The 20,804-nt window shown below is 39.5% G+C and overlaps 1 protein-coding gene across 1 annotated transcript in view; it reads left to right on the top strand.

Annotated features, from left to right (window-relative positions):
• The window catches only part of tg (thyroglobulin), a 335,665-nt gene that overhangs the window by 106,049 nt on the left and 208,812 nt on the right, over positions 1–20,804 (top strand). Inside the window, exons 32-34 of the mRNA XM_051936137.1 lie at positions 8,020–8,099; positions 9,290–9,433; positions 9,558–9,623. Of these exons, the coding sequence (XP_051792097.1) occupies positions 8,020–8,099; positions 9,290–9,433; positions 9,558–9,623 (290 nt within the window). The remainder of the gene's footprint in view (positions 1–8,019; positions 8,100–9,289; positions 9,434–9,557; positions 9,624–20,804) is intronic.

Raw genomic sequence — 20,804 nt, 5'->3', positions numbered from 1 at the left:
CCTCACAGCGGCCTGTGATGGAGTGTCACAGAACAGAGACACACAGTCATTCTTATAGATAACTGAATTTGCATAACAGTGCTGAATTAATGCTTACATATTCATTTGACATTTACTCTGACTGGTTAATTGGCTTGCACCATCTGAATATTAATTCTGATTGGTTAAAAGACATGAGATGAATTCAGCAGAGAGCATAACCAGCTTGCATACCCCAAAATGTAAGTCTCATTTCTACTACATTCTTGTCCTTACAATACAGTACTTTATGTGATATCTATCAAGTCTTACTGGGTACATGATAGTCAGACAACTTCTTGAACCATTACCCAAAACCGTCTTGTTCTTTGTTGTTCACTTGACCCTTATCTGGTTTCTTGATATGCTTGAAGAAGTTTTTGACATTTATTAGCCCTTTTATACTACTTATATGATTGATGCTATATTTTAATGTGGAAAGCATACCAAAACATTTCCATTAATTTCTAGATAAGTGACTTTGTGCTCCCCTTGCTTACATATGTTACGTTTATGGTTGCAAAGATAACATAACGTACCTGGTATGACTTTAAGCAGCAGCAAAAGTGAGTTGGTGTTGCAGAGGCCATTTGATGTTTCAGTAATTTGCATTGGTGATCTAATTTACTACCATTAATTACTATGAGTATAATAGTAACCTATACCAAATATACAAGTTTAAATAACCTATTTAAGTGTAAATATTAAACAGTAAATTAATTACTATTTGAGGTCACACAAAATGTTTCTCTGTTTTAAGATGTTGCAAATTTGCCAATGCTTTTTAATAGAGAGTTTTTGCAATTTCAGAAATTTGTGCAGCACTCTTTATTTACGATATCTCAACAAAAACTTAACTTCCCTAACAAAATTTCTTGAAAAATAAATGCTGCCAAATGTCAACAAAATCTGCCCCTGGGAGCCAAGTTGTTTCATGTGAACAGACCGAGAGACAGAAACACCAGTATGATGAGAACGGTCGATGCCTTTCACATTTTATATGAATGTACTTAACAATTAACTATATAGAACCAATTTTTAAATCTAAAATCTGCAGTATTCTTCATATATTATTCTGCTGTATATTTCATATAAAAAGTACTGCTAGCTTCACATGTTGTACCTGTGCTCACAAGAATCAATGGATTTACTAGGACTGTGGCCTGTAGTCTGCGAGGTGAGATTTGGTGGGTGTTAAAGGTTACTGGACATCAAAAGGAAGTGGCTGTTGGCATTTATTTGAAAGTACCTGCACCACTGAGCTGTGTAGAAGAAAGAGACCAGACTTTAGCAAGTTATAAATGTGAGAAATAACATAGGAGTGTCTGGCCAGGCTTGTAAATATTTGTCATGGCTGCCAACAAAACATGCTGGCATTGGCAGTTTTTATGAAAAAAAATTCTGTGATCTCAGAATGTATTCAATTTTATTTTGAACACTTACTTCTTTTGCCAAATTCATTATTTTATTTAAATATATATATATTTATATATTTACGCACAGCCATCAGCAGTGTGTCTGTCTGCGGAGAGAGAGAGTGTCGACCTTGTCAACAGGTTTACTCACCTCAGCAGTGACATTCATGTCTCTGGTGACTCTTCCTATGAAGTTGGTAGATGGATTTGGAGAGCATGGGAGGGGTCATGAGGTTGTTGGAAAGGGGTGTGTGGTGCTCTCAATATCTTTGCAAAAGGAAGAAGGTCCAAGTCTTTAGAGTCCTGGTGCTTCCGGTTTTGCTATATATTTGCCAGACATGGATGATATCTACTGACCTGACAAGAAGACTGGACTCCTTGGGTACTGCTGGTTTGATTTTGTGTCAAATGAGCGGTTCTTCATGGAGACCCGAACGAGGCACATTACTTACATTGTGAGGAAGCGTTGGTTACGGCACTACGGCACAATTCCCAGAGGGTGATCTGGCTTGCAGGATCCTCATTGTTGAGGACCCAAGTGGCTGGACCAGGCCAAAGGCATTCCCACGTAACACCTGCTTGCAGCAGATAGAGGGTCATTTCCGAACGGTGGGACTGGACTGCGCATCTTCTTGGGGGGTTACCAACCAGGATCCTGAGCTGTTTTCATTGTGTGGTGAGTGCAGCAATGTGCTGTACCAGTGCATGCTCCCCAACCTGACCTGACCTACAGTATGTATGTATGTACAGCATATATATATATATATATAATATATATATATATATATATATATATATATATATATATATATATATATATATATAGTATATATGTATATGTATATATGTATATGTATATGTGTATATGTATATATATATGTGTATATGTATATACGTATGTGTATATACTGTATATATATAATTTTTAAAAAAAATATATATAGTAACCGCAAGGGGGCACCCCTGAGCCCCAAACAAGAAAAACAACTGCACCCAGCACAACTTTAATCTCAAATCAATGATTTTATTTGACAGTAAGCATCTTTCCAAATGAGCCTCCATGAGTCCAACACAAAAGTGCATACAATTAAAAAGTTGTTTTCTCCTTGCCTGGTGCTTCCCAGCTCTGACTTCCCGAGGTTATGTGGTTGGCTTCTTTTATATTGGCTCCAGGAATGCTTCTAGTGTCGCAGGCATAGTCCTCCAAAGCACTTCCATGTGATATCCAAACAAGGGCAATCTTCCCATGGCAGCACCTTCTAAGGATCCTGACAGGGTTGCTTTTTAACACTCCAACTCCCATGCATCCCTGCAGGAGTCCTAACTGGGACACTGCCACCTACTGTGTGGGGGAATGAACTGGCATCCATGTTTTCTCATTTACTACATTATCTTCTCACCTTGATTGGGATAAGGATATATATATACAGTATATATATATATATATATATATATATATATATATATATATATATATATATATAATATATATATATATATATATATATATAGTGGCGGGTGGCCAGGTCCCATGTCCGGCTGGGACGCCCATGCTGCATATGTTCTGTGGGAACAACCATGGGCAACTCAATACCTCCCCCGGGACACTTAGTGGCAGCCTCCCTCTCCGTCAGTGATGCCTCAACCTCCCGCAGGGCTTCATGGGAGATGGAGTCCTCAACAGCCAGTTGGGAGCTGGGGTGGCCGCCAGGGGGTGCTGCATGGATTCCACAGCCCAGCTGGACAACTCTTCAGCCCCACCCGAAAGTGCAATTGGAACCAGGTGGTCAAGCACTTGGAATGCTTCCGGGTGGGCTATAAAAGGGACCAGCCACCACTACTCAGTGGCCAGAGTCGGGAGGAGAGGACGGAGCTTCAAGTGAGGAGTGGTGGTGCCGGAAGGGCGTGTGTTGGTTTGATTAGTCTGTGCTTACTTGGACTGTGTTGTGGCTGGGGGTTCACGGGGAAGACGTGCCCTCCAGCTAAAGAAAATAAAGTCTTTTTGTGTTTTGTACATGTGCCTCAGTGTGAGCCTGTGTCGGGTCGGGTGCTATACAGCATCCTTATCACAATATATATATATTATATAACATAACAGTGGACTGTAACACCCAGGGAAATAAGACTATTGATTTACTGTATGCAAACGTTAAAGATGCATACAGCGCCACCCCGGCTGCCTGCGCTTGGGAAAGCAGATCATAACCTGTTCTGCTTCAGCCTCACTACAAACCAAAGTGAGGGTCCTACCTACAACCACACGATCATTCAGGAAGTGGACCCCCGGAGGCAGAGAAGGCTCTGAGAGAATGTTTGGAACTACAGACTGGGATATCCTGAAGGGATCACATAGTGAGAACATTGAGGAGGTTGTTGACTGCACTACTGACTACATCAACTTCTGTATGGACATTGTAGTTCCAGTAAGAACTGTACGCTGCTATGCTAACAACAAGCCATGGATTACAAGTGACATCAATGGCCTTTTGAACCAGAAGAAAAGGGCTTTTAAAGGCGGTGATCAGCATGAGCTCAAGCGCGTGCAGAAGGAACTCCAAGTCCAGCTCAGGGCGGCGAAGGAGCAGTACAGAGAAAGCTGGAGCAGAAGTTGCAGAATAACAGCATGAAGGAAGTATGGGATGGGATGAAGATCATCACTGGCTGCAGCTCGAAGCGGGGGTACCACCATCGAGAGAGACGTGAAGAGAGCAAACCAAATGAACAACTTCTTTAACAGGTTTGACCACCCTAACCCACTCTCACCACGGAGTACTGCACCCTCCACACATCCTTCTGCTAATACCAGCATAGGAGAGACATCCCCACCCATAATTACAACAGCGCAAGTGAGCAGAGAGCTGAGGAGACTTCGTGCCAGTAAAGCAGCGGGTCCAGATGGAGTATCGCCACGACTGCTGAAGGTCTGTGCATCGGAGCTCGGGGGTCCTCTACAGCGCATCTTCAACCTGAGCCTGGAACAGGGGAGAGTACCGAGGCTTTGGAAAACATCTTGCATCACCCCAGTCCCCAAGGTATCACATCCTAGTGAGCTGAATGACTTCCGGCCTGTTGCTCTGACATCACATGTGATGAAGACCATGGAGAGGCTGCTGCTTCACCACCTGAGGCCACAGGTTCAACACGCCCTTGACCCTCTGCAGTTTGCATATCAGGAGAAGGTGGGAGTGGAGGATGCCATCATCTATATGCTACATCAATTCCTCTCCCACTTGGACAGAGGCAGTGGTGCTGTAAGAATTATGTTTCTCGACTTCTCTAGCGCCTTCAACACAATCCAACCTCTGCTCCTTAGGGACAAGTTGACAGAGATGGGAGTAGATTCATACCTGGTGGCATGGATCGTGGACTATCTTAAAGACAGACCTCAGTATGTGCGTCTTGGGAACTGTACGTCTGACATTGTGGTCAGCAACACAGGAGCGCCACAAGGGACTGTACTTTCTCCGGTCCTGATCAGCCTATATACTGTACATCGGACTTCCAGTACAATTCGGAGTCCTGCCACGTGCAAAAGTTCGCTGATGACATTGCTATCGTGGGCTGCATCAGGAGTGGGCAGGAGGAGGAGTATAGGAACCTAATCAATGACCTTGTTAAATGATGCGACTCAAACCACCTACACCTGAACACCAGCAAAACCAAGGAGCTGGTGGTGGATTTTAGGAGGCCCAGACCTCTCATGGACCCCGTGATCATCAGAGGTGACTGTGTGCAGATGGTACAGACCTATAAATACCTGGGATTGCAGCTGGATGATAAATTAGACTGGACTGCCAATACTGAAGCTCTGTGTAAGAAAGGACAGAGCCAGTTATACTTCCTTAGAAGGCTGGCGTCCTTCAACATCTGCAATAAGATGCTGCAGATGTTCTATCAGACGGTTGTGGCGAGTGCCCTCTTCTACGCGGTGGTGTGCTGGGGAGGCAGCATTAAGAAGAAAGACGCCTCACGCCTGGACAAACTGGTGAGGAAGGCAGGCTCTATTGTTGGCACGCAGCTGGACAGTTTGACATCTGTGGCAGAGCAACGGGCGCTCAGCAGGCTCCTATCAATTATGGAAAATCCACTGCATCCACTAAACAGTGTCATCTCCAGGCAGAAAAGCAGCTTCAGCGACAGACTGCTGTCACTGTCCTTCTCCACTGACAGACTGAGAAGATCGTTCCTCCCCCAAAATATGCGACTCTTCAGTTCCACCCGGGGGGGTTAAACATTAACATTATACAAAGTTATTGTCTGTTTTTTACCAGCATTATTATCAATCTTTAATATTGTTTTTTGTATCAGTAAGGTGCTGCTGGAGTATGTGAATTTCCCCTTGGGATTAATAAAGTATCTATCTATCTATCTATCTATCTATCTATCTATCTATCTATCTATCTATCTATCTATCTATCTATCTATCTATCTATCTATCTATCTATCTATCTGTCTGTCTGTCTGTCTGTCTGTCTGTCTGTCTGTCTGTCTGTCTGTCTGTCTGTCTGTCTGTCTGTGGGTTCATGGTAGGAAGTATCCTTAGAGAGGAACAGGTCTATTGCAGGGTGCATCATACACACGTCCACATTTACATAAAGTGTCTATATATCTATCTATCTATATATATATATATATATATATATATATATATACTGTTGCATCCCGGGCCAGCAACAAGGCAAACTCCTAAGGCATGGCTTTGGTCAGAGCAGCATTTTCATGTTTTTTTTTTTTTTTAAATTACAAAACAGTAATGCAAGTTAGTTGTGTACCTAAAGAATTACATACACATCCAGTACAGTATTTATATATACAAAATAAAATTTTAATTTAAAGGTTAAACAATTCATATTACGCTGTTCACAATGACACTCCACACATCAATACATAGCACTGGTCTTCATTTTCTTGATTTTTTTTTTTTTTTCACACTGTGTCAGTTTTTAAGCAAGATATAGCTACAGAGATCTGTGTTAGCATACCAGGAGCAAAGGTGTAGGTAGAATAGTGTTTTCTAACCGCTTATCTATGGTGGCATACGTTTTTATAACCCAAAAAAGTCCCAAGACACACCACGATTCTACCAAGCACAAAGCATTAAATCTCTTTAGACTTGCTAAACTGTCCGAAGGGGCGGGACATGGGGGTGGCATTAAAAACAGCTCGAAGATTGCTGTTTGCACACACATCACTTGTGTAAACACATTGTTGATGGTGATGAACAACTGAGAATGATATTTGAGTTTTAACACACGTTTTACTGTATGCCCATTTAAGAGACGCTTATTCTATTAATTAAATCAGTTTTTAGCAGTCCATTCAAAGTCAACAGTCTTTTCACGTTTAATTTTTACTTTGACACTTCTGTGTCACATACGCTACCCAATCTGATAATTAATACGTTGGCCTCATTTTCTTTTTGCCTTCTTTTCAACTTGCCTTGTAGGAAGGCATTCAAATTCAGGTTTTCCTTACTCAGGTAGTAGTTTGTTAAACGTTCAGGTTTGAGTACATTGTTTAAGTTTAAGCTATGCCATTTATTTTTTTCAAATCCCTTTGATTCTACATTAATTTTGTGATTCAGTGTGTATTTATTTCATGATTTATGTATTAATTTTATAATTACATGTTTAATGTTAAATGCGATTAATCACGATTAATTACATACATTTATGCAATTAATTAGTTATTTTTTTAAATCGATTTCCAGCCCTTAATATACAGTATGCTGTTATCAGTCTGAGTTTTATTTTTTTTTTCTAATTATCTATTTCATTAACAGTTAAAAAAAATTGGAACAGAAAGGAAGTTAAAAAATAAAACACAAAGACGCCTTTAGTTTGTATAGAATCTTTCCATACTGAACACATACAGTATGTGTTTATACATGAGTTATGGTTGGAGAGTCGTTGGATTAAATAAGTTGCACTATGTCACATAGTGAGACAGAGGTGAAAGTGAGCCAGCTTTTCAGCTTAAAGTCCAATGTATTATCTACATGGCCACAATATACTGTACAATCCACCATTACAACATAAACTATGTTAAAACAGGACAAGTAACGCAATGTGTAAAAATTCAGGCAATTAATCGTCTCTCCATAAAGATGCTGTTGTTTCTTCTTCAGTGTCTTCATTTTGATTCCAGGCCAGGCCACTGGAGATCTATTTATCAAGATATCTGAAGTAGTCAAATATTTCCACCAACATTGCACTCCGGTTCAATGGTTTGTGACTCTGTCACAAGGTTTAGAATTAGCTTCTCTTTCCTGTGATGATCAATGAGATTTTGCTGCCTACTAAAGTGCAGACCAATTAACTAATGGGACCAGTTTAGACCTGCAAATCACTATGTTGACATGTCTTTGGACTGTGGGAGGATAATGGAGTCTGCAGAGTAAACATGGAGACATAACACAAATGGAAGTCTTTTAAGCATAAAACGGGGCCAAAGCCCCAGAGTTGTGAACCACAATAGTCACATGGTGGGCTGTTCAATGGATGGAATAAACTATATTGTGGACATAAACATGGATGCTATTTAAAAGTAAGCATAAAAGTGATGAACTATTTTTATGTTTTTGTAGGTTTTTTGAATGTGAACGGCACTGTGATGAAGATTCCTGCTGTAAGGGATTTGGGTTCATTAAGGATCTTCAGACTTCAGGTAAAATTTGGCAGACACTGTGATGGACTCGTGCCCCATCAAGAGATGAATCCTCATGCTTCTGGACTAGACTTTGTCTCCCCAAGACTCTAAATCGTATTACACAAATTTAACAAGGTCATAAGCTGAAGCATCAGATAAGCATTTATGTAGTCCCATAATAAGCTTTTATGCATGTATTGAATGGTCTGATTTAAACACAGGTAAACTGTATGTTTACACACCATGTCTGAAGTCATATTTCATTCAATACTCTTAAACAGTCAATCTGCTAGGTTATCCTTAACTCCATTGTTTAATATCCAATAGAACATCTTGGTTCATTTCTCAAACTCTTTGAAATATTAAGGACCAAATCAACAGAGTTTATTCCAGGGCTTCTAAAAAACCTTGAGTTAGACCCAACACACTCTTGCCTCTTCATTATTAAACTGGTTTAGTTCCCTTAGCCTGGTAAACTAACACCTAACCTTTAGTTAAGGGGTATACATGGTGTTTTTTTATTTGTTCAACTTTAGTACGTTTGCTTCTTTTTGTAGCACAATACTCACAGTACTTCAGATGAAAGGGTACCATTGTGGTTTTTATTTTCACACATTATCAGTTGTGCATTGGCATTCACACATCATGACTGAACCATTGTAATGTGATGACATCTGTGATGGTCCATTGATCTACGAGTGTGCAAAACAGCTTAAAGGAATACAAAACCCAACAATAATGTTTTTTATATGTCACTTGTCACATGTAGTTTGTAGTGATGTCAGAGAAAAATTGTTAATCGCATGCGTCATGCAGAACGGAGAGAAAAAAGTTCATGATATAATAGAAGTTAATAGCAACCACTCCTGTACAACAGTAAACAATGTGAAAAACATCCATGATAAAAAGAAAAATCACATTACTTGTATTACATAATCTACATGTCATCTATTCAGTTCTATGCACTTTTTGAATTGAAGACCCACATCTCCCCCTCATTCATTTGTCAACAGTCCTGCCTTTGATTTAAAAAGAAACATGGTCAAACTGATATATGGATTATCCCACATCCTTTATAAAAAAAAAAACTTTTGAAACCCTAGTCCCTCATTTACATTGATCATATATTTTGCTGGAGAAATTGGTTTTCCATATGATGTCTACTTTAGTTTTTATATTTTACATTTTGTCTTTTGCTTGTTGAACAGCAAAGGAAGTGCTCTGCCTGATTCTGAACAGCATTGGAGTTCAGACTTGCCCTGAAAGTGAGCAGTCCAGCTGGAGGGCTTTACCATGTGAGGTTTCCAACATAGAATCTGAAATTTATCCATTTGGTTGGTACCAAAAACCAGGTAAGCAGTAAAAAAAACTTTTTCATATTCTTTTATTTTCTTTAAGTATAATCTTAGTTGGAAAATCTGCAACACTTCTGATTTATTGATTTTAATTCTAACCAGTGTGCTTTTTCTATTCCAGTAAATCAGTGGAATAACATTGCATCAATGTGTCCTCCATTTACTCTCCCTTCTCCATCCATTAATGGTAAGGTTTTTATATTTGACTTACTGCAATTAAAATTGTAGAAACGTAGCCTGTAAAGATTCAAATGCATTTTTACCATCATAGCATGGACATTTGGGTTATTACTTTCTCATTCCAGGAAATGTATTGCTTTTCAAACCTCTCTGCTGAAGACATTAATATAAAATTACCCAAAACACAAAAAGCAATACTTTTAATGTCTATACTGTGATGAAAATATCTAGACATTGTAGTTAAACATATGGTCAGCGATGACTCAGATATGGGAGCAAGGATCTGATTAGCAGCAAGGCAATCCCAGCGACAAAGAAGTATTGGCTATAATCGCCTCTGTTTCTCATTTTCTTTCTCTAAGGTCAGTTCTTCTTCATCTAGTAGGTCCTGCAAAATGAACACCCTCTTCTTCTCTGGGGCCTAATATATAGCAAATGGCCCATGAAGAGGAGGGCTTACAAAGTCTGGGGTGTGGTCATTAGGCACCTAGGCGCATATGTTGGCAGTATATAATACAAGAAACATAAGACATTTGACAAATGGGAGACCATTTAGTTCTTCAGGCCATTTTGTTTAGCAATTAGCTAAGCTGTCTCAATATACAATAAACACTGCCCAAAAAACATTTCATGTCTGGTTAAAAAAGCACAACAATGACTTTACTTTCTGAGGAGGCTAAAGAAAGCCTGCCTTTCTCCTCAGATTATGTTGAACTTTTAACGCTGCACTGTTGTGAGCATAATGACAAGCTGCATTACTGTGGGACATGGCAAATGCTCCCTAGCTGACAGGAAGACCCTGCAATGGATGGTGAAAACTGCCTAGCACATCATCCCACTGCTGACAATTGCTGACCAGCAGCATACACTGTGTCTATGACAGGCTCGCAGCATCATCATGGATGCCTCACACTCCAACCACTAGGGAGGCACTACAGGAGCCACACCAACAGGCTCAGGAGCAGTTTCTTTCATAACACCATCACCATTCTAAACTCTCAACCCTTACCACTCAATAGCTGACCTTTCTAAATATCAATAATTTCTGAGTGTACTCTATGTATATTTTCAACTGTTTACATACATCTATTCTGTACATAAATTATTTCACATTCCAAAGTTTATTCATACCATGTATCTGTACTATTTTTTATATTGCATTTATTAAAAGTGAGTAACATTCCATACAAACAAGCCAAATGTAACAAAACTAAATTCAATTCAACCCCCATCCATGAGAAAGAGAGGAAAGCCAACAGCCAGAGTAAAACATTAAGTGTAGAAATGAAGAAAGAGAATCTTTTTCCTCAATATAAGTTCTTATTCTAAAATGTCATTGATTAGATCCTGCCAGGTTTTAAAAAAGTTTTAGATCAGATCCTCTAAGTGAGAATTTGATTTTTTCCTATTTCAAATAGTATGTAACATCATTTACCCACTGACTTAAAAGAGGTGGGGTAGGATTCATCCAGTTGAGCAAGGTTAGTCTATGTCCTAATAGTGAAGTAAAGGCAATTACAGTTTGTTTGGCCTTGTCCACCTTAAGCCCATCTAGGAGTTCACCAAACACAGCTATTAATGGATTAGGAGGGATTGTGACTACAAGGCTGTCTGGTCCAGAATGATGTTAATTTGGTACAAACCCAAAACATATGGTCCAATGAGGCTGGAGCTCGATTGCAACATTGGTAGGTTAGATCTTGCCCTGGAAACATTTTGGACAATTTTAAGCGAGACAGATGTGTTTGATAAAAGATTTTAAGATGAATATTTGTATGCTTTGCACATATGGAGCTAGAGTGAATTCTGTGGGTGGCTGCTTTCCACACCATTTCTGAAATGTTGAGTAAGAGATACTTTTCTCATTATACTCTGGGATCTTTAAAAGGAAGGGGCTTTAAAATACTTTTATATATTATAGAAATGCTGTCGGGGTCCTCAAGACTGATCAACATCCCAGAATAGAAATAGGTGGTAGGTGAAGAAAATTGGGCAGATTTTGTTTAGCAAAGTTTCTAATTTGCAAATAGAAAAATTGTATTGATGGGAAGCTACATTTGAAGTGTAATTGTTCATAGGATGCAAAGACATTATTTACATATTAATCTCTAAGTGATTTAATCCTGTGTGTTTTCCAAATATTAAAAACTACATTTGAGTGGGTGGAAAAATGTTGTTATCATTAAAGGTTCCATATATAAAAGCTTCTCTACCTTGAAGTGCTTCCTACATTGGTTCCTTATTTTGAGTGAATGAAGGACAATATGGTTGTTAGCATATTGATGATAATTTGCATTTACTGGGATATAAAGCAAGAAATATAAAGAAGTACAGCAGGATTTTATTTCTATTGCAGACCAAATTTGTGTGTGTTCATCTATTTGTGTCAATGTCCAGGTTTTTATAGCTTGTATATTTGCAGCCCAGTAATAAAACTGAAAGTTAGGAAGAGCCGTTGCACCTTTTGCTTTCTGTTTGAAATAATGTTGTTAATACAAACTGAAACTTCTGGACTGGTAGACAGCAGTTTGATCCATGCACAAATTTATGAAATGTGGTGAATAGGAAGTCCCGTTCAACCATATCGAATGCTTTTTCTCCATACAAAAATAATATCATCTCTGAGATGTTAGACTTTATGGGTGAATATAGTACATTAAACAGACAGCGAAGTTTGGATGCTAAGCGTTTGCCTTTAAAAAATCCGGTTTGGTCTTGTGATATTATTGAAAGAAGCGCTTTCTCAGTCCTTATAGATAGAACTTTGGAGAGTATCTTAACATCATTATTCAGAAGTGAGATTGGTTTGTATGTTGCACATTGTAATAAGTCCTTGTTTTTCTTAGGAAAAACGGTAATTAATGCTTGGCAAAATGTTTGAGGTAGAATTTTATTTTCTCTGATTTCTGTGTTGCTGATATTGCTAATAAAAGGGTGCTAACTTAATTGAAATTTTTTTTATAAAAGTCGGCAGAGCAGCCATGAGGACCTGGTGCTTTCCCACACTGAAGTGAGTTTATAACGTCTAGTAAATCTGAGAATGTCAGAGGTTTATCCAGTTCCTCTACAGTGAGAGTATCTAGCTGTAGTATCTGTAATGCATCGAAAAACGCATTAGATTGTGTCTTGTCACCTTTAAACTGAGTAGAATAAAAGGACTTATAGTAGTCTCTAAATGTGTGCATTGTATTTTTATGGTCAATGATTTTGTCTCCGTCTGCATTGGTAATTATTGGTATTGCATTGCTAACTTCCTGCTTGTAGATTTGTTGAGCAAAGATCTTATTATCCCTCTCTCCATGTTCATAGTAATGATGTTACGATTTAAAAATAAGTTGTTCCATTTCTTTTGTTATCAAGAGGTTGAGTTCTGATTGCAAAGCCTGTCTTTTCCTATAACGTGCCTCTTTTGGGAACCTGACATGTTCTTGATCTATTCTGGTAATTTCACTGATTAACTCTAATGCCGTCTTGGTTTCTAATTTATTTTTGTGGGAGAGATATGAAAAAATCTGTCCTCTTAAAAATGCCTTCAGAGTTTCCCAGAGTATTCCTTCAGAGACCTCTGAGGATTTATTTGTCTCTTAAAAAAATTGATTTGCCTGGATATAAATTCTGTGCATTTCTCGTCAACTAATAACAAGGGGTTAAGACACCTGCTGCAAGATGAGTATGTGAGGCATAATGATTTGAGCGCCATGATCAGAGGGTTGTGGTCAGAAATAACAATAGCGTTGTACTTGCAAGATTTGATCGTCTGCAAAAAATAATTATCTATAAAGAAATAATTCCTAAGTAACAATGATGCACTGGTGAGAAGAAGGAATATGCTCTTGAGTTTGGATATAGAAATCTCCAAGAGTCTGATAAGTTATTATCAATTACAAACTGTGTAATTGTTTTTGCAGTGTTAGATTTTATTGCCCCTGTGGCTGAGAACCTATCCAGGTCTGGATTTAAAACACAGTTAAAGTCTCTGCCATTATAATTTTATGAGTATTCACATTAGGAATGGATGCAAATATGTTTTGGATGAAGTCTCTATCATCCACATTGGGTGTGTAAATATTCATCAAATCACTTTACAATTAAATAAATTACCCTTAATGATCACATATCGCAGTTCAGAATCAGATCCTGTACTACATCTGATAATACAAATGAAATTGTTTTATGTATTAAGATTCCCAAACCTTTAGTTTTCTTTGTATGTATGCATCTGTACTACTGATCAGTATTCATATGTATATACTCTTCCTTGTATATACTGCTATTTGTAAATTCAAATATCATATTAATATATATTCTCATTTGTATGCTGCCTTATTGCACCTTACTGTTTTATTTCACTTTAATGTACTATTTGCAACCACTGTCTATTGCAATTTACTCTACTATTTGCACTTTCTGGTTAGAAGCTAAACTGAATTTCCTTGTACCTGTACCATGACAATAACATTGCATCTAATCTAGTCTAATCTAATCTGATCTAATCTGTTTTCTAGATTCTTCCAAAACTTTATCAAGGCTTCTGCCTTAATTCCATGTGTCGGTAGCTTTTTCCAGAGTCCCACAACTCTTTGTGTAAAGAAGTGCTTCCTGGCTTTAGTTTTAAATGCACTTCCCCTTAATTTCCAATGATGTCCTCGAGAACGATTCACCCTTAAATTGAAAGAATTTTATGCTACCTACTTTATCAGTGCATTTGAAGATTTCAAAGACTTGGATTAGGTCCCCATGCAGTCTCCTCTGTTCAAGACTAAATAGCTTTACTTTAATTCTCTGAGTTTGTCACAGTAGGACATGTTCTTAATTCATGGGATGTACTTGGTTGCTCTCCTCTGCATAGCTTCAAGTGCTGTTGTGTCTTTCTTGTACTGTGGTGAGCAGAACTGCACACAATACTCCAGATGTAGTCTCACAAGTGCAGTATATAGTCTGATCATAATGTCCCTTCTGACTTATATTCAACAGTTTTAATTATATAACCTAACATTTTATTTGCCTTTTAATTTCTTTTTTACATTGCTTAGAAATTACAACTCAGCCACAGGGGATGCACAAACCAGTGTGACTCTTTGTGACGGTCCCATGCTCGGATAAATGGGGAGGGTTACGTCAGGAAGGGCATCTGGTGTAAAATTTCTCCAAATCAATATGCGGACATCACCAGTACTGTTAGCCAACAGGGTGCTGGTGGAAATTAGGCTGCTATTGGCCAAAGAAGAACAGGGGGGGGGGAGATGTGTCCGGAGGCAGAAGGAGAGGAGGAAAGTAAAGAGAGTGGAACTGAGGATAGGAACTTTGAATGTTGGCAGTATGACTGGTAAGAACAGAGAGTTAGCAGATATAATGGAGAGAAGGAAGGTTGATATATTGTGCATGCAAGAGGCTAAATGGAAGGGGAGTAAGGCCAGGTGGAATGGAGGTGGATTCAAATTGTTCTATCATGGTGTGGATGGGAGGAGAAATGAGGTAGGAGTTATTCTGAAGGAACAGTATGTCAAGAGTGTTTTGGAGGTGAAAAGAGTGTCAGGCAGAGTAATGATTATGAAGCTGGAAATTGGAGGTGTGATGATGAATGTTGTTAGTGCATATGCACCACAAGTTGGGTGTGCAATGGGTGAGAAAGAAGATTTTTGGAGTGAGTTGGATGAAGTGATGAACAGTGTACCCAAGAGACAGAAAGTGGTGATTGAAGTGGATTTCAATGGGCATGTTGGTGAAGGGAACAGTGGAGACGAGGAGGTGATGGGTAGGTATGGTATCAAGGAGAGGAATAAAGAAGGTCAGAGGATAGTGGATTTTGCCAAAAGGATGGACATGGCTGTAGTGAATACGTATTTTAAGAAGAGGGAGGAACATAGGGTTACATACAAGAGTGGAGGAAGATGCACACAGGTAGATTACATCCTATGCAGAAGAGTTGATCTGAAGGAGATTGAAGACTGCAAAGTGGTGGCAGGGGAAAGTGTAGTTAAGCAGCATAGGATGGTGGTCTGTAGGATGACGTTGGAGATCAAGAAGAGGAAGAGAGCGAGGGCAGAGCCAAGCATCAAATGGTGGAAATTGAAAAAGGAAGACTGCAAGGTTGAGTTTAGGGAGGAGGTGAGACAGGCACTGGGTAGCAGTGAAGAGTTACCAGACAGCCGGGAAACTACAGCAGATGAAGTGAGATTGACAGCAAGAAGGGTGCTTGGCATAACATCTGGAAAGAGGAAGGAGGAAAAGGAAACCTGGTGGTGAAATGAGGAAATACAGGAGAGTATACAGAGGAAGAGGATGGCAAAGAAGAAGTGGGATAGTCAGAGAGATGCAGAGAGTAGACAAGAGTACAAGGAGATAAGGCGCAAGGTGAAGAGAAAAGTGGCGAGGGCTAAAGAAAAGGCGTATGATGAGTTGTATGAGAGGTTGGACACTAAGGAGGGAGAAAAGGACCTGTACCGATTGGCTAGACAGAGGGACCGAGCTGGGAAAGATGTGCAGCAGGTTAGGGTGATAAAGGATAAAGATGGAAACGTACTCACAATGCGAGGAGTGTGTGTTGAGCAGATGGAAAGAGTACTTTGAGAGGCTGATGAATGAAGAGAATGAGAGAGAGAAGAGGTTGGATGATGTGGAGATAGTGAATCAGGAAGTGCAACGGATTAGCAAGGAGGAAGTAAGGACAGCTATGAAGAGGATGAAAAATGGAAAGGCCGTTGGTCCAGATGACATACCTATGGAAGCATGGAGGTGTTTAGGGGAGATGGCAGTGGAGTCTTTAACCAGATTGTTTAATGGAATCTTGGAAAGTGAGAGGATGCCTGAGCAGTGGAGAAGAATTGTACTAGTGCCGATATTAAGAATAAGGGGGATGTGCAGGACTGCAGTAACTACAGAGGAATAAAATTAATGAGCCACAGCATGAAGTTATGGGAAAGAGTAGTGGAAGCTAGATTAAGAAGTGAGGTGATGATTAGTGAGCAGCAGTATGGTTTCATGCCAAGAAAGAGCACCACAGATGCAATGTTTGCTCTGAGGATGTTGATGGAGAAGTTTAGAGAAGGCCAGAAGGAGTTGGATTGCGTCTTTGAGGACCTAGAGAAACCATATGACAGGGTGCCTCGAGAGGAGCTGTGGTATTATATGAGGAAGTTGGGAGTGGCAGAGAAGTACGTAAGAGTTTTACAGGATATGTACGAGGGAAGTGTGACAGTGGTAAGGTCTGCGGTAGGAGTGACAGATGCATTCAACATGGAGGTGGCATTACATCAGGGATCGGCTCTGAGCCCTTTCTTATTTGGAATGGTGATGGACAGGTTGACAGACAAGATTAGACAGGAGTCCCCGTGGACTATGATGTTTGCTGATGACATTGTGATTTGTAGCGATAGTAGGGAGCATTAATGGGGATTGTGGAAGAGAGGTGAAAAAGAGAGTGCAGGCAGGGTGGAATGGGTGGAGAAGAGTGTCAGAAGTAATTTGTGACAGATGGGTATCATCAAGAGTGAAAGGGAAGGTCTACAGGACAGTAGTGAAACCAGCTATGTTATATGGGTTGGAGACGGTGGCATTGACCAGAAAGCAGGAGACAGAGCTGGAGGTAGCAGAGTTAAAGATGCTACGATTTGCACTGGGTGTGACGAGGATGGATAGGATTAGAAATGAGTACATTAGAGGGTCAGCTCAAGTTGTACGGTTGGGAAACAAAGTCAGAGAGGCGAGATTGCATTGGTTTGGACATATGCAGAGGAGAGATGCTGGGTATATTGGGAGAAGGATGCTAAGGATAGAGTTGCCAGGGAAGAGGAAAAGAGGAAGGCCTAAGCGAAGGTTTATGGATGTGGTGAGAGAGGACATGCAGGTCATGGTGTAACAGAACAAGATGCAGAGGACAGAAAGATATGGAAGAAGATGATGATCTGCTGTGGTAACCCCTAACGGGAGCAGCCTATCAACTACAGCCACCAGTAACTTCATATACATGTCGATTTTTCTACAGGTTTTCCCATTGATCTTATCACTGCTTCATAATAGGGGTATTTAGGCTTTCTCACAAGTTTGTTCTCGCTTTTTAAGGGGGTATTCATTACATATCTACTTCATTTTATCCTTAGCAACTGTCTTGGTGGCTCCTCTAGATGAGGCAAAAGCCTCATGTGCTCAAGCTTTAAGCCACGTTTAGTTAACCCTTGTGAAGCCCAGGACCTGTGCAGCTGCCCTAACCCTGACACAGACAGGCAGGACACAGGTTTTTGTCCACACCGCACATGGTTTATTTATAGTTCAGCACACAATGCTCACAGGGCAAAGCACCCACAGTCCCTTTTTGCTGCCTGTTCTACCACCTCCACTCCTCCTCAGGCTTTGTCCTTTCCTCCCAACTCTGGCCATTGAGTGGTGGTAACTGACTCCTTTTATAGGGCATCCAGAAGGAGTCCTGGTGCCCAATGAGCTTCTTCTGGCAGAACTTCTGGGTGAATTGAGCTTCCATGCTCACAACCTGTGGCTCACTGCAAGCCAAGGGGGCTGCCCTCTGTCAGTCTTGAAAACACACTCTCCCCTGGTCCTTACATACTCCAGGCATCCTGGCCAGGTAAGGGCCCCGGCTATCTGCCAAACTCTTTAGTTACCATCACTTCCTTTCCCTGTGCTTTTAATAGTACATTATTACAACTTCATTTAAGTATATGCTTGTATTAAATTGTAAAAATGATCATTTATTGATTAAAAATATTTGATTAAAATTCTGTATAGGCAGTGGCAAGTACTCTGTACTTTAGGTGGCAATGTAAGGAGTTGTCTTTATGTGATTTATTTATTTATTTTTTTTTACTATATGTGGTTCCTTGTAATGTATCCCTAACATGTGTTTCTTCTGTACAGACAAATTCAGTGCCTTCAAATTAGGTTTACAAATTAGAGACTGAAATATTATTATGACCTTGAGGAATTATTACAAGCTCACTTTATGTTCCACAGTTGGAACAGAAACCAACTAAACCATGACATTTCACAGATGGCTTGAGATAACTTTGTAAAGATGTTGTGGGAAACACTAAGCCTGGTTCTGCTTGGCTCATGGCTGCTAGTTGAAAAGTGGCCATCCATATATATAAGCAATGCTATGATCTATCCATCTGTTACATGATTAGTAATGAATTACTGAGGCTGAAACTTCATCTTGATCAAAAGCTTATGACCCATACATACTAGATATGCAAAAAAATTGAGGTGACGGCAACTTTGGAAACTCATCTCTGCTTGTGGGTTTATTATGAGTAAGTGATCAGTAAACAAACACCAGCAACATCTTCTCATCATCAAGCAGATCGTGGAAGCAGATAATGTGATGAAGAAAACCATAATAGGAAGAAGAACATCAAGAGCGGAATACAGATTGCAGGATTGACCAACACGGACAAATGCATAATGATCGTCAAATGCATCAAACAGCGAGTGTGGGATACAATGTGTAGGAATGACAAATTTAGAGAACTGCAGGCGATTACCAAACACGTCAAGTGCAGGACGCAGAATGCCAGAACAAGAAAGACAGAGAAATGCACGCAGTCATCACATACAAGTTCAGAATCCATAAGGAAGTAAGTGTTCTTAAACAACTGAAAGAGAGTTTACCGTTATTCATATCGAGCCTTTTGTTGCGTTACCCAGCCTGCTCCCTAATTTGAAAGGCTCCTTACTTTACCATTTTAAAGCATCATGCTTACTTTTAACTTGGTTTTTACACATAGAAATGCATGGTAACATTTCAGAACATCATCAAATGGTTGAAATATCCAGTCATATAAAAGTGTCGCTTTTGCATTCTAACATTTGTTTCTTTGAAGAGCACTACTTAACAAAGTTACCTCAGTCATGTGATCAATGTCCCACTGTGTTTTTTAATGTTGAAAACAACATCTTGTATTACTAAAATAGAAATGTTTGATCATCAATTGCTACAAAATTCTGTCCATATGCAGGCATTGCTTTTACAGCCTTAGATCAATGTTTATTTGAAGAGCACTACTAAGAAAAGTTAGATCCCCAATGTGATCACTTTGAAGCTGTATTTGGTAATGTGACCATTTCAAATCCACTCAATCAAGACCAGGGCTGTGGATGGTCCTGGAGCCTATCCCAATTAGCATGGGGTGCAAGGCTGGAAAAGACTGTGGACAGGGCACCCGTCCATTGCAGGGTTACCAAACACACACAACACACACACATACCAGGGTCAATTTAGCATTGCCAGTTCATCTAACCTCCATGTCTGTGGACAGTGGGAGAAAACACATATAGAAATGGAGAAAACAAGCAAACTCTACTCAGGGACCCAGGACATGAACCCTGGTCTCCTTACTGTGAGAGAGCAGCACTATCACTGTGCCATCATGCTGCCCTCTTTTTTCAATGGTGAAAGCAAAATAATTTTGTTGCCAACATGGAAAAGTTCATCTTGCTCTACAGTATATGAACTACCTTTACTTTAGGACAGTAGGCCCATGTGTTTCACGGGTACTTTTAAAGTGGGTGCCCTTCTTTGTCCCATCCCCAATCTACTCCCAAAAAAAAAACCCACCAAAAAATCAGCAGTGTTAGATAAGCATTATAATTAAGGATATCAGCACAGTTAAAATAAAAAAGCAGTAGGATAAAGAACACAAAACTTGAGTAGTAATCCAAAGTAATAGTAGTAGTAATAATAATCCATTTTATTTATATAACACCCTCCCCATGCTCAAGAAAGTTATAAATGATCTTCGTTTTCTGTTTAAGTCCAGGGGCTACAAAAGACATACTGCAAAAAAAAAGACTAAGTAACAATTTTGTTATGATAATATCATTATGCAATCACTAAACATTACAATTTTCTTGTGAATTTCAAAGATAAAACTGCCTAAATGTGTGCTAATAATGACTAACGAGTGAAATATTTGTTACTTAACATCAAAAGTTGAGACTGCCTATGGAAGATGGTGTGGCTGAGCATAAAATGTAATGATAAATTAATTTTTTTTAAAATTGATTTTATTAAAAAGCAGGTAGCATTCCGTACAATCAAGTCAAGCTTAATAAAACTAAATTCAACCCCCACCCAACAGAAAGAGAGGATGGCCAACAGGCAAAATAAAAAATTTAAAAGAAGAAAAGAGGGAAGAGAAACTTTTTCCCCAATATAAGAGCTTATTCTAAAATGTTA

The sequence above is a fragment of the Erpetoichthys calabaricus genome, chromosome 13, assembly GCF_900747795.2.
Source record: "Erpetoichthys calabaricus chromosome 13, fErpCal1.3, whole genome shotgun sequence".
Classification (NCBI taxonomy): Eukaryota; Metazoa; Chordata; class Cladistia; order Polypteriformes; family Polypteridae; genus Erpetoichthys; species Erpetoichthys calabaricus.
The sequence above is the reverse complement of the archived record's forward strand: the minus strand, read 5'-3'. Positions and strand labels throughout refer to the sequence as shown.